Source organism: Pelodiscus sinensis, chromosome 4 (genome assembly GCF_052426305.1).
Source record: "Pelodiscus sinensis isolate ZL-2025 chromosome 4, ASM5242630v1, whole genome shotgun sequence".
Taxonomy (NCBI): domain Eukaryota; kingdom Metazoa; phylum Chordata; order Testudines; family Trionychidae; genus Pelodiscus; species Pelodiscus sinensis.
Genome location: NC_143055.1, coordinates 85798925 through 85814808, shown reverse-complemented (window position 1 = coordinate 85814808; position 15884 = coordinate 85798925). Strand labels below are relative to the sequence as shown.

The 15884-nt window shown below is 43.1% G+C and overlaps 1 protein-coding gene across 1 annotated transcript in view; it reads right to left on the bottom strand.

Annotated features, from left to right (window-relative positions):
- The window catches only part of LOC102462442 (UPF0462 protein C4orf33 homolog), a 33849-nt gene extending 24749 nt beyond the window's left edge, over positions 1-9100 (bottom strand). The window contains exons 1-2 of the mRNA XM_025187117.3: positions 8924-9100; positions 579-639 (exon numbers count right to left, since the gene is read on the bottom strand). Coding sequence (XP_025042902.3) covers positions 579-639; positions 8924-9062 — 200 coding nt within the window. The 5' untranslated portion in view covers positions 9063-9100. The remainder of the gene's footprint in view (positions 1-578; positions 640-8923) is intronic.
- Positions 9101-15884: the final 6784 nt, after the last annotated feature.

The window sequence follows — 15884 nt, the reverse complement described above, 5'->3', positions numbered from 1 at the left end:
ACACACTTCTTACCCTGATTTATCATTTTATAACTTAAGAAAACAACAAATAGTCTGATAGCACTTTATAGACAAACAAAACATGTAGATGTTATCATGAGCTTTCGTGGGCACAGACCATTTCTTCAGATGACCGGTCATCTGAAGAAGTGGGCTGTGCCCACGAATGCTCATGATACCATCTACATGTTTTGCTAGTCTATAAAGTGCTACCAGACTATTTGTTGGGTTTTTTTTAGTTTATCCTGTACAGACTAACTCGGCTACCCCCTGAAGCTTCTTGTTATTTTATGTTCACCCAGCTACTGACTGTTCCCCTCCAAGTGCAGCACCTCCATTATCCCCTCAATCATGTTAGGCCTCCAATTCTCCCTGTCATAAGTTAAACCCATATATAAACTGTTTAATTTTAAAAATAGCTAATGCCTAAAAATAATAGCCTCAAGGTCAATGTACAGTATGCCACTTACAAAAACAAAACAAATCAGCAATACCTCTGAACATAACAGTTACAAAGTACAAGGTTTTATAAGAGAGACATCAACATAGCATCGTCAGTATTACACATCAAAACTTACGGGCAAAGCTCCACTTCCAGATAGTTTTCAGTCTCACTATTCAGAAAAAAAGATTCAACAACTGTAAAATAATAAAAAAAAACACATACAGAAAAGATGAATGAATGAATAAAGAAAATATGTACAGTACTAGAGAAAAGAAAAACTCCGTATGAATCTGTAATATGCCCCTGCAAACAGAATGTTAAGTATTGATTAGGAGGTTAAAAGTAACCAACCTGGAAATAAGGGGAAGCTGTCAGCATGATTAACTGCCAGGGGCTACCATAAGGATTAAATCCACAGGTAAGCCGCATGTCCTCTTAATTATTATTTTATTCATTTTTAAGATGTTTCAGGTGTTGCAGAGTTGAGAGGATAGAGAATGTCTCAATATTGTGTTACATTCTTATATAGTCATGAATATTTTTCCCCGCGGGACAAATACAAATACTCTGTGTGGTGGAATCTCTAGACATGCACATTCTGTAGTTAAAAACTAATATACTTGAAAGGGGACAGATTTGGTACTGAACAAATAAGGTAGACTGATCTGCTTTCACATTACCCCTGAAGAGACCAGAATTCCAAAAGGTTTGATTTGATTTTTAGTGAAAATTCTGATTGTTTATCATGCAGGGGAAGATTGGTTCAGAATACTCTTTTGTTTCTGCATTGCAGCATTGTACTTTGTAATAGATAAATTATCCAAAATATGAAAGAATGCTACTGTTCAAACTGGGAGATATTTTTTAAAAGGAAGTTTTCTGGAGGGAAAATTGCCTTATTTAAAAATGTAGTTTTGTTTACAAATTCTTAATACCTTCAGAACCTTCCATTTTTTTCAAAATTTGGGGGATATTTTATTCAATTATATTATCAAAAATCATTAAACCTTGTTCTTAACTAAATATGTAATTTGTGTTAAACCGAAATGTTTGTAAGATGCAGGTTTCAGTAAATAAAAGCATTCAATTTCAAATGCTATTTTGATGAAAACCTGACACACAAACATTCACAAACAAAAACTGCCCCATTTAAAACTCTACAAAATGGAAGAGTTCAAAGTTTCTCACTAAATTGTTTCTTTTTCCATCAGCTTGAGTGAGCATATCTATATATATTTAAGTAATATTAAGTGTTTGAGATATTGCAAACTTTAACTGTCTAAAAACGGATATTCCAATGTATCTTTTATGTACATCTATCCTCAAATTGCTCCTAAAATACAACTATTTTATATGATTAATTTTAGTGATTCTTCTCATACATACAGAACATGATACGTAACTCAGACTCTTAATATGTTAACCAAATATTTTTCATCTCATTACACAACTGATCAATATGCACCAGGAAAAGGAGAAGGAGTCATTGAGATAGCTTTGTTCTCTTTCAACCTCAGATACAGAAGTCATTTTACCTACTTAACCAAAAAATTAAGTGCATTCTTATGATCTGTGAGGCAAAAGACAAGAGAAACTTAGGACTCCTAATGATTCACAGATCTCCAGATGGAAACCCATTCAGCTTCTTGGAGGAACTTTTAAAGCTACTGTCCAGAATGGAATTGGAATCCCCCCAGCTTGCTTGTCCTTACTGACTTAACCACCACATAGACAACGTACTTGATCTCATGGCCTACATGGAAACCATGGGATTATCCCAGGCAGCCTCTAAATCAACATGTGCAAATGGACATACTATGGATCCTATCTTGAGCTCAGGTGTGTATACTTGAGACATCAACATACCACATTTCTGGTTTGAGCATAACCTTATCCAGGTGAGACCATAAACTTTCTCTTCTTCCCACCATGATAGTGAGCAACCTTGATGAACCTGCAGAGGGCAATATCCTTTTCTGGACATTCCAGCCATTCAGTTAACAAAAATATTTCTCAGTAGTTAAGTCTTGGGACCTACTCCTAATTGTCTTGTTGGTGAGGGTTAAAGCCATAGACAGTGGGTCCTAGAGAGTTCACAGGAATGCTAGGTAAACAGGAAGTGAGTTGTCAGAAGGCCAGGAGAACCATAGAATCATATGGTTTTGAACTGAAATCAGTGGCAATCCTTTTCCTGCTATTGTGTAACCAGAGCAGACGGAAGGATATGAATTAAGCAAGGAAGCCATGCATGAAATATCCAGCAACATCTATGCCTAGGGAAAGATGTAATTTTGAACCAACAGATATGTGAGTAGAACAGGGAATGTTTAGTCAGACGTGATCAGGTTATTTTATTTTATTTTGGGGTCTGTTGGACTTCTCCATGCTGAGTACATATATGTAGGATGAAAATTTCTGAGGCAGACTATGATATTCTGTTAAGAACCCCTGTTGTAAATTTGGAGTCTGGGACTGGCACACAAACACAGTATATGATAGTTACCCCCCCACACACACACCTAGCCCAGGGTGGGAGACAGGACATGACACATTCAATGCTGCTAGGCACAACTGTGCCATTGTTAAGTACTCCTAATATCTCTGCTTTAATCCCCAGATGGACCATGTCCTGCAGAGATACCTTCTTGAAGCTAACAGACATATCACCACTTAACTGATAATTGATGTCTACTTTGTTTAAATACCTGTTTTACTGGAAACACTATGTAACTTTATATTATTGTTCTTATCTTGCCTTACTATTAGCATCTATCTAGGGCCGTGGTCACCAACAGGTTGATCGCGATCTACTGGTCCATCGCGAGGCCTCCACTAGTCGCTCGTGAGGTGTCCTGTCTGCCCCACCCCGAGAAGCCCCACTACTTACCTCAAGTGAAAATGGAGGTAGTGTCGGCTTCCCAGGGATGGACAGAAGTCCCGCAGCTTAACGCCACTTGCAGCGATTCCAGAAGTGCGCTAGCTGCTCTGCCGGGTGTACTGCGGGAGGGAGCATCATCTCCCTGCACCGCAAAGGAGGAGTGAGTCAGCCCCGCGGGAGGTGCACAGGGGGTTTCCCGGTGCGCGTGGGGGAGTTGGCCCTGGGGCAGGCGTGCGCGTGGGGCTTCCCTGCGCGGAGGGGGTGGGGTTGGCGCCAGGACAAGCGTGCGTGGGACTTCCCTGCACGGGGAGGGGTTGTCCCTGGGGTAGGCGCTAGTGGGACTTCCCTGCGTGGGGGAGGGGGAGGTTGGCGCCAGGACAAGCACGCGCGGGGCTTCCCTGCGCGGGTGGGGGGTGTCGGCCCTGGAGCAGGCACACACTGGTTTCCCTGGGGACAGGGAAGAGAATCCTGGGAGGAGGGAGATGCAGGGGACTTTCCGCCTCTACTGGCACCCCACTCCCCAACCCTCACTTCCCAGCCACAGAATGCTGTCCCCACTCCTCTGTCCCCAGCCACAGAACTCTGTCCCCACTCCCCTGGCCCCAGCTACAGAACTCTGTCCCCACTCCCCTGTCCCCAGCTACCGAACTCTGTCCCTATTCCCGTCCCCACTCCCCGAACTCTGTCCCCACTGGCACCCTGTCCCCTGCTGCAGAACCCTGTCCTCTGCCCTCCCAACACCCTGTTCCCTCTCCTCAGCCCCCAGCCACAGAACTCTGTCCCCCCAAATGTATAATTTTAAATGTTTCATTTTAGATTTAAATAGCATGAATAAAAAACAGACCATTTATTTCATAACTATAAACATGTGATTTTAATTTTAAGTATCGCATAATTTAAAAATAAACTGTTTATCAGAGTAAGTAAGGGCTGGGGATGGCAAGTGATGGACGGGAGGAGAATAGAGAGGGTGGGGCTTCAAAGAAGGGGCGGGGCGGTAGATCTGAGCCTGTTCTGAGATTTAATAAATGATCTTGGGTGTAAAAAGGTTGGAGTCCACTGATCTAGGGGGTCCGGGATCTTCCCCCCTCCCATCACTTTGATCTGCCCATTGAGCATCCTATATAACTAGTTATAACCTATCGTTTAGCAGTGTTCACGGAGCTTAGCAAGTGACACTCCATCCAGTGCTCTGTGTGTAATAAACTCTCCTGCTTGCTTCACATATGGTGTCCAGATTCTGTTCCTTCAATGTAACTACCCCGTTATACTATAACTTTCCAAACTGAATCCCAGGGAAGTAAATCTCTCTGTTTTAATCCTTTTTCCCCCCAGTTGCTCTGTATCACCTAGCAATCAAGTAATGTTTCACCAAGTATTATTTTGTTAATAAAAATCACCATTTTAAGACAATGATCTATGTATACACGCAGGAGGCTCTATGTACATGTGCCAAAAAACTGCAAAGCTAAATTAGTAAGAGAAATTACAGGTTCTCAAACTCTCTTCACAGGGAGGACTAAAGAACCTGACCGGACCCCATAGGAAAGAATTCCCAAATGCGCGTCCCTGGGTTCTCAAACTTGTTGGCTGTGTCTACACTGGCATGAATTTCTGGAAATGCTTAAAACAGAATAGTTTTCGTTATAAGTATTTCTGGAAAAAGAGCGTCTACATTGGCAGGCTGCTTTTCCGGAAAAGCCCTTTTTCCGGAAAAGCATCTGTGGCCAATGTAGACGCGCTTTTCCGGAAAAGAGCCCCGAGCGTCATTTTCGCGATCGGGGCTTTTTTTTCCGGAAAAGACTACTGGGCTGTCTACACTGGCCCTTTTCCAGAACAGTGTTCCGGAATAAGGACTTATGCCTGAGCGGGAGCAGAATAGTTTTTCCAGAATAGCGGCTGATTTTGTACAGTAGAGCATCGTTGCTTTTCCGGAAATTCAAGGGCCAGTGTAGACAGCTCACAGCTTATTCCGGAAAAGCGGCTGATTTTCCAGAATAAGTGGCCCAGTGTAGACACAGCCATTGTGTTTTTTTGCATTTGGGTGGTAGCAGTGATCCCATTCTAAGGCCAGGGAATCTGTGACCTTTTGAGTTTTAACACAAGCCTTTAGTGACAAAGTATTTTAAAGTATCTTGCAGGCCCCCACCTTCTGCACTCTAAGTGCCAAAGTATGGAAAAGCCTTAGCATTGTGGCAAAAGTAAGATAACATGTCAAGACTGTGCTCTGTCCTGGCACATGGTTATTTGCAGGAGCAGAGATTGGACTGGGCATTGCAATTTCACTCAGCTGCATTTGCATTCCTCTCTCGAAAGAGTAATGCAGTGTAGACATACCTTGGTAGACTGTATCAAAAGCTTTCCTCAAGTCCAGGTGTTCCACATACACTCATCATAGAAGGGCAATCAGGTTGGTTGCCCTTGGTGAATCCATGTTGACTATTCCTGGTCACTTTTCTCTCTTCCAAGTGCTTAAAAATGAATTCCTTGAAGATCCCCTGTGTGATTTATCTGGGGACTGAGGTGAGGCTGATCAGTCTGTAGTTCAATTGATTGTCCTTCTTCCCTTTTTTAAAGATGGGCACTACATTTGCCTTTTTCCAATCATTCGGGACCTCCCCCAATCTCCATGAATTTTCAAAGATAATGGCCAATGGCTCTGCAATGACACCTGCCAATTCCCTTGACACCTTTGGATGCATTAAGTCCAGACCCATGGATTTGTGCATGTCCAACTTTTTTAAATAGTTCTTAATCTGTTCTTCCTCCACTAAGGGCTACCTACCTCATTCCCGCACTGGTGTTGCCCTAGTGCAATAGCCTGAGAGCTGACCTTGTTTGTGAAGACAGAGGGGAAAAAAGCATTCGTTACTTCAGCTTTTCCCACATCATCTGTCACCAGGTTACCTCCCTCATCCAGTAAGGGTCCCACACCTTCCCTGATCACCCTCTTATTGCTAATAGGCCTGTAGAAACCTTTCTTGTTACCCTTCATATACCTTGATAGCTGCAATTCCAATTGGGCTTTGGGCTTCCTGATTACAATCCTGAAGGCTTGAGCAATATTTATACTCCTCCCTAGCCATCTGTCCAAGTTTCCACTTCTTGTAAATTTCCTTTTTGTGTTAAAGTCACCACGGATTTCACTGCTAAACCAAGCTGGTTACCTACCATATTTGCTTGTCTTACTGCACATCAGGATGGTTTGTTCCTGTGCCTTTAGTAAGGCTTTTTTACAATACTGCTAGTTCTCCTGGATTCTTTTCTCCTTCGTGTTAACATCCCAGGGGATCCTGCCCATCAGTTCCCTGAGGAAGAAAAAGTCTGCTTTTCTGAAGTCCAGGGTCTGTATTTTGCTGTTTTCCTTTCTTCCTTTGATCAGGATCCTGAAATTGATCAACTCATGATCACTGTTTCCCAGGTTGCCAACCACATCTACTTCCCCTACTAATTTTTCCCTGTTTGTGAGCAGCAAGTCAAGCTGTGCATGGCCCCGGTTGGCTCCTTCGGCACTTGTACTAGGAAGTTATCCCCAACATTCTCCAAAAACTTCCTGGATTGCCCACTGTATTGGTCTCCCAACAGATGTCAGTGTGATTCAAGTCCCCCATGACACTAGGGCCTGTGATCTGGAAGGTTCTCTTAGTTGTCTGCAGAAAACCTCACCCACCTGATCTGGTAGTCTATAGCAGACACCAACCAGAACATCACCTCTATTGCTCTCACTTCTAAACTTAATCTCAAGACTCTCAACAGGCTTTTCTTCCTCTATATACTGGAGCTCTGAGCAATCATACTGATCTCTTACACATAGTGCAATTCCTCCACCTTTTCTTCCCTGCTTTTCCTTCCTGAACAGTTTATATCTTTCCATGACAATGCTCCAATCATCTGAGTCATCCCACCAAGTCTCCATTATTCCAATCAAATCATAGTTCTTTGACTGTGCTAGGAGTTCTAATTCTTCCTGCTTGTTTCCCAAACTTCTTACATTTGTGTACAGACACCTTAGATAACTAGCTGATTGCCCTATCTTCTCCATACAAATCAGGGGTCCTTTTCTGTTGCACCTTCCTCCTTGTGTTTCTTCCCCTGTATTCCATTTTCCTCACTAAGGGTACGTCTAGACTACCGGGTTTTGTCGACAGAAGTTTTGTCAACAGTATCTGTCGACAAAACTTCTGTCGACAAAGAGCATCCAGACACATTGAGTTCTGTCAACAAAGCTAGCTGCTTTGTCGACAGAACCCTGTAGTCTAGACGCAACCCTACAGGCAATAACACCTTCTGTCGACAGAACTCTGTCGACAGAAGGTGTTATGCCTCGTAAAATGAGGTATACCAGCGTCGACAAAACTGCTGAGTTCTGTCGACGTTATGTAGACGGTAGTGTAGACGCTGGTATAGTTTTGTCGACAAAACTCAGTAGTCTAGACACACCCTAAGTTTGCAAGCCTGCCTGCGAAGATGCTCTTCCCTCTCTTCATTAGGCAGATCCCATCTCTTCCTAGCAATCCTTGTGCTTGGAACAGCATCCAATGGTCAAAGAAACCAAAGGCCTTTCTGTGACACCACTGCGCAACCATGCAATTACTGCCAAAATGTGACGATCCCTACTCGGACCTTTTCCTTCAATGGGGAGAATGGAGAGAACACCACTTGCACCTCAAACTCCTTGATCCTTCTTCCCAGAACTACACAATCTGCAGTGACCTGCTCAAGGTCATTCTTGGCAATATCATTAGTTCCTACATGGAGAAGTAGGAAGGGGTAGCGGTCTGAAGGTTTTATCAGTCTCGGAAAACTCTCGGTCACATCCTGAATTCTAGCTCCATGTAAGCAGCACAGTTCTTGAGATTCCCAGTTTGGACAGCAGATGGATGTCTCTGTCCCTTTTAGGAAGGTGTCCCCAGCTACCACCTCCCATCTTCTTTTCTTGAGTGATGGTGGTTATGGACAGTGTTCCCTCTAAGATTTTCCATTCTTTGGCGGATTGAATTTTCTTTTGGGTGGGTTGAAATGTCTTATGAGCAACACCAATATTGAGGTAGTGTGTAGATGTGCATCCACCAGTACAAACAAAAAATGTAGATATAACATATATTTTCAATAATCCAGAAGTGTGGAAAAAATATATTAAAATAAGGGATAATTAATAAGGAGCAATGTTTATGATTATTTAAAGGTTCCAGAGGTCTACAATTGCCCAATAAATTTCTTTCTGCTGGATCTTGAGGCTTTGAAACAGGGAGCTGCAAGCAAGGGTAGGTCAAATATGGGTGTGCGTGTGGGAAGCATAGGAAGATATAAATACTCTTCAAGCACTATTCAGAATCAATTTTGTTCACTTGAAACAACAAAGTAAGACATTAATTTTGCAGAATTTCATAATATTATCATCCTTCTTTCTTGCATGATTTGATCACCAGTGAACTAATATGAATGTTGACATTTAAACTACAGTACCATTATCATGAACATAAATTCCCTCAGAGTTAGTGTTTCAGGCTGTTTGCAGTCACAAGTAGATTTTACTACATAGTGTTTTTCCACATTCTGAAATCTATCACCAATATATCTATAGCTAAATAATTTCTTACCTTCATAATCCCAAAGTCCATCAAAAGGCTTCCCTGGCTCACCAGATGGAGCAGAAGGGTCATTAAAGAATAGGGAATTCACTTGCATTATTAATCCTTGGTCACCTGCCTTAAATCTGATGGTTACAGGCTCATGCATCACAACAATGCTGTCCCAGGTTCTTGTAATCTTGTATTCCAACTACAGAAGATTACAGAAGAGTAAAAAGAGAAATAACGTAAAATGGATAAATGCTGGGGACTGTTTCTTAATGACAGTTTTCCAGAGAAAGAATGTGGGAGCATCTCAGTAAAGTTCTTGTTCTGCATAAATAGTTGGAATGGGACATGGAATAAAGCACATCTTTTTCAAGCTCCTGAAACACTGAGTGCTCATTTAATACCACACATCCTTTTCCTACTTAAAAAAAAATCTCCAATTACAGTTTAACTGACCTGTGATTGTCAGTACTTCATTAGATCCTAGAATATTTCAATAACTGTGGTAGTTTTATGCTATTATTACAATGCACAACTAGAACAACTTTTTTTTTTTCTAATTTTTACTGGCTTTACCATATTCTTTTAGGGATGAACTTTGACCTTTCTCCACATTTATAAAAATCTCATGACAGTGAAAAAAATGCAATTCTAATGTATAGAGACATGAGTTTAAGTGGCAAGGCAGTATGTGCACTTCTCTTCTTATCATTTTCATACTCTGTACTATTGTTAAACTTTTCTATTATTATTTATGAATAAATTGTACTATGTACTGGTGCGCTCTTGAGAATTACATTTCTGCCATTCTGTTTGTCAGGATGAAGCTTTTTAGACACTTCTCCCTGCATTAGCTTTACCCTTTTCTTATATACCAGTGCTACACAAAGTCCAATGTAGTTTTAAATAGCTTCAATTAATAAATTTATGGAGTATTGTGAGAACTACATAGTGATTTAGAAGATATGTGTGGGGAACATGATGGCAAACAAGTATGTCATATTGGCAAAAGTAGTATAAAGTTGCTATTTTGATGGATTATGAATGTATAGAAATGTAAAAAGGGAAAAGGGACCAAGGAATCATGATGTCTGCCGAGGATATAGCAGCAATTTAAAAGTGAAATGAGATGATTATATACATTAAAAAGGCATGACATTTTTGTTTACCTAACCATAATCTCACTGATCTGAAGGTGGCAGTCTTGCCACTGGCCAATCCCCTCAAGCCAAATACACAGGGAAATCTTGGAATTACAATACATATTTTTGTATTCAATGAAAAATTCAATTAAATTACTCATGGGCTTAATCAAGATATGGGGTGGTGAACCTTTTATCACTGAAGGTGCTAACAGCTTTCTGAACGGTATCCTTCCTGCCTTTCTGAATGGTATCCTTTATCCTCTGACTTTGATCTTTATCTACTCAGGTTTAGCACCCTTTCTCCTGATACTTTATGCATAGAGGTAGGAGGGTAGGCAACACAGCATCTTTCTCCGGCCCCACTTCCCTTCTCCCTATATATTTCGAGTTTTCTTAGCCCCTAGTCATAACTCCGGTCATCTGAAGAAGTGGGCTGGGCCTACGAAAGCTCATGATACCATCTACATATTTTGTTAGACTCTATAAAATGCTACCAGACCATTTTCTTGCTCTCTTTTGGAGTACAGGTTGGACATTCCTGGTCCAGCACCTTGCAGACCACACCAATCACTAATCAGGGAATTTGCTGGACGAGGGAAGGTTCCCTGCCACTGCCCTTTGACCCTCATCACTGTCAACTCCGGTGGCCCCCTCACTACTTCCAGCCCCAGCCGGCCCTGCCCTAGCAGAAGGCTGCCCACAGGCTTCAGCAGCCTTTACTGTCACAGGCTGCCACAGTCTCTGGCTCTGGCCCTATGCTACTGCAGGTCCTACCCCAGCTGCCACTGCCGGCTCCAGCCCTGGTCCTGCTGCCATGGGCTGGTGGGGGCTGTCTCTTGTCCCAGACCTGCTGCCACAGGCTCCCGGGGGCTGTTGAGGACTTGGGTTCCACCTCCGTGGCAGCCTGCGGACCCTGGCCCCATGCTCCCGCAGGCTGCCCGAGGCTCCGTCCCCATTGCTACCACAGATGCTGGGGCTGCTGCCAGCCCCAGCCCAACTGCCGCGGGTTCAAATTCCTGTCCTGTGGCAGCGCGCAGGCTCTGGCCCCACTTCCACAGGCTGCTCCGGGGCTCTGGCCCCATCCTACCATGGGCTGGTGACTGCCTGGTCCTGTGCTGCGGGTGCTGCCCCAGACCCAGTCTTGGTGATGCAGTCTGTGGGGGCTGCTGCTGGCTCCAGTCCCACTACTGTGTTAAGGATTGCCGCCAGCCCCATCCCCATCCCACAGCTTCAGCCCAGTCCCACTTCTGGATAGCCTTCTTGCCACTAGGCTACCGGGCTCTCTGACCCAGGAACATCCATGGTCATGCTGGGGCACGGATGTTGCTGGACTAGAGATTGCCAGTTTGGGGAGGTGAAACCTGTATTGTGTATCATTTAGCTATATGAGCTGATGTACCAATGCAACAGCACCCCCTTTGGCCACACAGGGCCAGAGTGAACCAAGGGTCATTGGATCTGGCCAGGCAGTCAGTCAGCTCAGAAGTTTACTAGTACAAGCCTGGGTTTCTTGACCCATGAATTCTCCTGGATGATATTATTAAAGATCACCATGATGCCAACATACAGGCAAGTGAACCCAAAGAGTCTAGGTGTGGTATAAGTAAGTGATAATGAACATAATTTACTCCTGTTTTAACCCTCAAATAGCTTCCAGTACTTTTGGTGAAGCATCTCTAAAGTATATAGCAAAATAAAGTTGCTTACAGAGTAGGAAAGGAGGAAATACAGTTCAGCTATCAAGCTTCAATAATGTTATTACAGATATTGCAATTAAGCGCAGTGAGGTACACTTTAGAAATGGAGTTGACATGAAAAAGATTAAATTAGTATTTTTCAAAGTACATAGAAAATTTTGCCATGCATACTTCAGAAACATTTAGCTTAGCTAAAACTGAAAATACACCAAGGGTAATATTCTGTGTAGTCTCTCTCAGAGAAACAAATCAGAATTTCTAAAAAGTATTAAACAGAGTAAAGTATGAAATAACACAGGAAAATAAACACAAAGCTTCTTTCTTTTGAAGTTTCTTAGCGTATGTCTACACTACAAAGTTAGTTCGAACTAACGGATGTTAGTTCAAACTAACTTTCATAGGCGCTACACTAGCGCTCCGTTAGTTCGAATTTAATTCGAACTAACGGAGCACTTAGTTCCAACTAGGAAAACCTCATTTTACGAGGATTAAGCCTAGTTTGAACTAGCTAGTTCGAATTAAGGGGTGTGTAGCCCCTTAATTCGAACTAGTGGGAGGCTAGCCCTCCCCAGCTTCCCTGGTGGCCACTCTGGCCAACACCAGGGAAACTGTTCTGCCCCCCTCCCAGCCCCTTAAAGGGGCACTGGTTGGCTATGGTGCCCGTGCCAGGTGCAAGCCTGCCAGCACCCAGCCAGCAGACCCTGCACCTGGCACGGATCGAGCCACCCACCTGATGCTCCCCAGCCCTCCCCCTTTTCCCGGGACCAGGCTGGCGGCTCCCAGGAGCTTGCCTGGGACCGCAAGAGGCGGGCACCCGCCTGGGCTAGTGCAGACATCGTGGACCTTGTCCACGATCTCCGCACTAGGCACAGGAAAGTGGCCGGCTAGGGCAGGAGAGCTGCCAGCCTGGCCACCCAGGAGCAGGTGTGCAAGAGAATCAAGGGGGTCCAGTGAGACCCCCGACCCTGAGCCCTGAGCTTACAATGGCCGTCCTGGGTCAGTCCAAAGGTCCATCTAGCCCAGTAGCCTGTCTGCCAACAGCGGCCAACCCTAGAGACCCTGGAGGGGATGGACCGAAGACAGTGACCAAGCCATTTGTCTCGTGCCATCCCTCTCCAGCCTTCCACAAACCTTGGGCAGGGACACCACTCCTACCCCCTGGCTAATAGCACTCCATGGACCCAGCCTCCATGACTTGATCTCACTTCCCTTTAAACTCTGTTCTAGTTGTAGCCTTCACAGCCTCCTGCAGCAAGGAGTTCCACAGGTTGACTCTTTGCTTTGTGAAGAACAACTTTCTGTTACTAGTTTGAAGCCTGCTACCCATTCCTTTCCTTTGGCGCCCTTTAGTCCTTCTTTATGGGAACTAATGAAGAACTTTTCTGTATGCACCCTCTCCACCCCACTCATGCTTTTAGAGACCTCTATTCTGTCCCCCCTCCGTCTCCTCTTTTCTAAACTGAAAAGTCCCAGTCTCTTTAGCCTCTCTTCATATGGGACCTGTTCCCAACCCCTGATCATTTTAGTTGTTGCCCTCCTCTCTCCCAGCCTCTCTCTTCCCCTCTCCCACCTCCTTTTCCCAGTCTCCCCCAGTTTTGTTCAATAAAGACAGATTCCATTTTGGAAGACACGTTATCTTTATTTTGTACATCAAGAAGAGGGGATAGGGAAGGGTAAGTGGAAGGAGGTGAGGGAGGAATGGGGCACGAGCCCCCAATGGGGAGGACTGGGCTGGCTCTGCAGGCTTCTGGGGGTGGAAGCTCTCCTGCAGCCCCCCAATTGCCCCCTCTCCCCAGATGGCAGCCTGCGGCAAGTGCAGCCGGTCTGATGGCCGAGTGGTGTGATGTGCCCAGTGTGGGTAGTCCGGGCACTCCAAGCCAGGACTGCTTTGCAAGCGGGGCACCCCTGAGAACTGTCTGTCCGGGGTGGGGGTCGGGACCCTTTAAGCACAGCCCTCGGCTAGCCTGAGACAGCATCTCCACGCTCTAAGTTCTCCTCTGATGCCCTGCCGGCACTGCTTCCGGCCATCCTTAAGCCCGGTTCAGGGTCCACTTAATGTGGACATGCTAGTTCGAATTAGCAAAACGCTAATTCGAACTAGTTTTTTAGTCTGGATCCGTTAGTTAGAATTAGCTTAGTTTGAATTAACTAATTCGAACTAAGTTAGTTCGAATTAACGTTGTAGTGTAGACATACCCTTAGAAATTGCCAAAAGATGGTCTTCATTATTTATGCTGCTTGGTTTCTTATTTCCATTATATATATTAGATCCTGATTTTCCATTCCACTGGATAGAAATCTGATTAAGGCCATTGTTCTATACCAGAAAGAAGCAGCAGAAGGCATAAACAAAATTTTAGCGTTTGCCTTTTAGGCTATGTCTATACTATAGACTTTACAGCAGCACAGCTATACTACGAGGTCTCCTGTGTAGCTGCTCAATGCTAGTAGGAGAGCGTTCTCCTGCAAGCATAAACCACACCCACACAAGCAATGCTAGCTATGTCCACATGTGCACTTTTATTGGTGAAACTTATGCCCCACCTCTAGCTGATACATTTTTGCTGACAAATGTGGTAGTATAGACAAAACCTAAAAAAGCTACCTGTATTCATCAACAGTATTTAAGGCATTGTAAGTTTTTTGGAAGGTGTGCATGAACTCATATTAAACTTTTGAAAAATAAGCTATTCTTCAAACCATTATTTTGTCACAAACCTTTGCATATTATAACTTTTATAAACGTACACTTACCTCCCTTGTTTTACTCTCCAGTGATTTTGTCTGATGATTATTAGTGAAAACATTTCTACTTCAGGAAAACAAAAAAGTTAAAAACTGTGAATAGATGATTGTGTGGTATAATTTAGTATTTAGTTGCTATAACATACATAATCACACAACTAAGAAATATAGCAGTTAAAACCAGCACTGTACAAACACAATTTTTGAGGGATTTCTTATTTTAGAAACAACTGGGAGTGAAACTGGATGAACATAACTGGGTTGGGTAAAGTATCATTTTGATAACCTTCTTCTTCCATCTAGTGGCAAGAAGGAGTAAAAAACTAGGTATCTGGGAACACTGTCATAAAATATTTCTAAATGCAACTACAAAGACTCATTGATGTGACAAAGAGTGGGTGAGTAATGCAGAAAACCTAACATTTATGAATGAGTTCATAAGGGTAATAAAAAATAAAGTCAGAAAGAATTAGAAATACATGAGCTAAGACAAGCCAAAATTCTGTTTTTGCAGCTATGTTATTTATTCAGTCATTTAGTTTAATATTTTAATTTTCCAGACTAGTCGGTCTAGATAATTTCACTATATATGAACTTGTCACTATCTGATGCTTGATTCAGATGTAGTTACTGAGATTTCTGGTGTATGGTTCTACAAAAGTAGAGTCTCTAAGAAATGTTATTGCTTAAGAATCTATTCAGTCCTCAGATGTCACAATGATTGGAGTCATCTAAGGACCAAAACAAATAGTTCCGAGGAATCTATTGCCCTATAACTGGAGTGTTTTGGGACATGTAAAAAAGAAAATGTTATTAAAATCAATTATTTCCTCTGAATTACCATTCACAGGAATTTTGCCAGGGAGGGAAAAACATGCATATTGGGATTTGGGTGCCATGCAAAGGGATGAAAGGAATAAATATCAGAAATTGTCATATTAAAGAAGACCGATGCTTCATCTAGTCCCAAACCTTGCTCTTTATTGGCCTGATACTTCTGATGAAGGCAAAATTAAAATACTATCGGTACATCTACGCAGCAGGGCGAAACTCGAAATAAGCTACGCAACTTGAGCTACACTAATTGCGTAGCTTAAGTCCAATGAGCTTATTTCAAAATTGGGCACGTCTATACAGCACTTATTTCAAAATAGAGCACTCTTCCTCTGACTTCCCTTACTTCTCATACAATGAGGTTTACAGAAGTCAGATAAGAAGCCTGTTATTTCAAATTTATTTCAAAATAACGGGCTTGCTGTGTAGATGCACAATATGTTATTTTGGAATAATGTTCATTATTCCAAAATAACACTGCTGTGTAGACTTACCCTATGTGTGAAAAGTGGACCCAAATCAAAAGTGGAAATACACCTATAGCATTAAACTTCCCTTCCC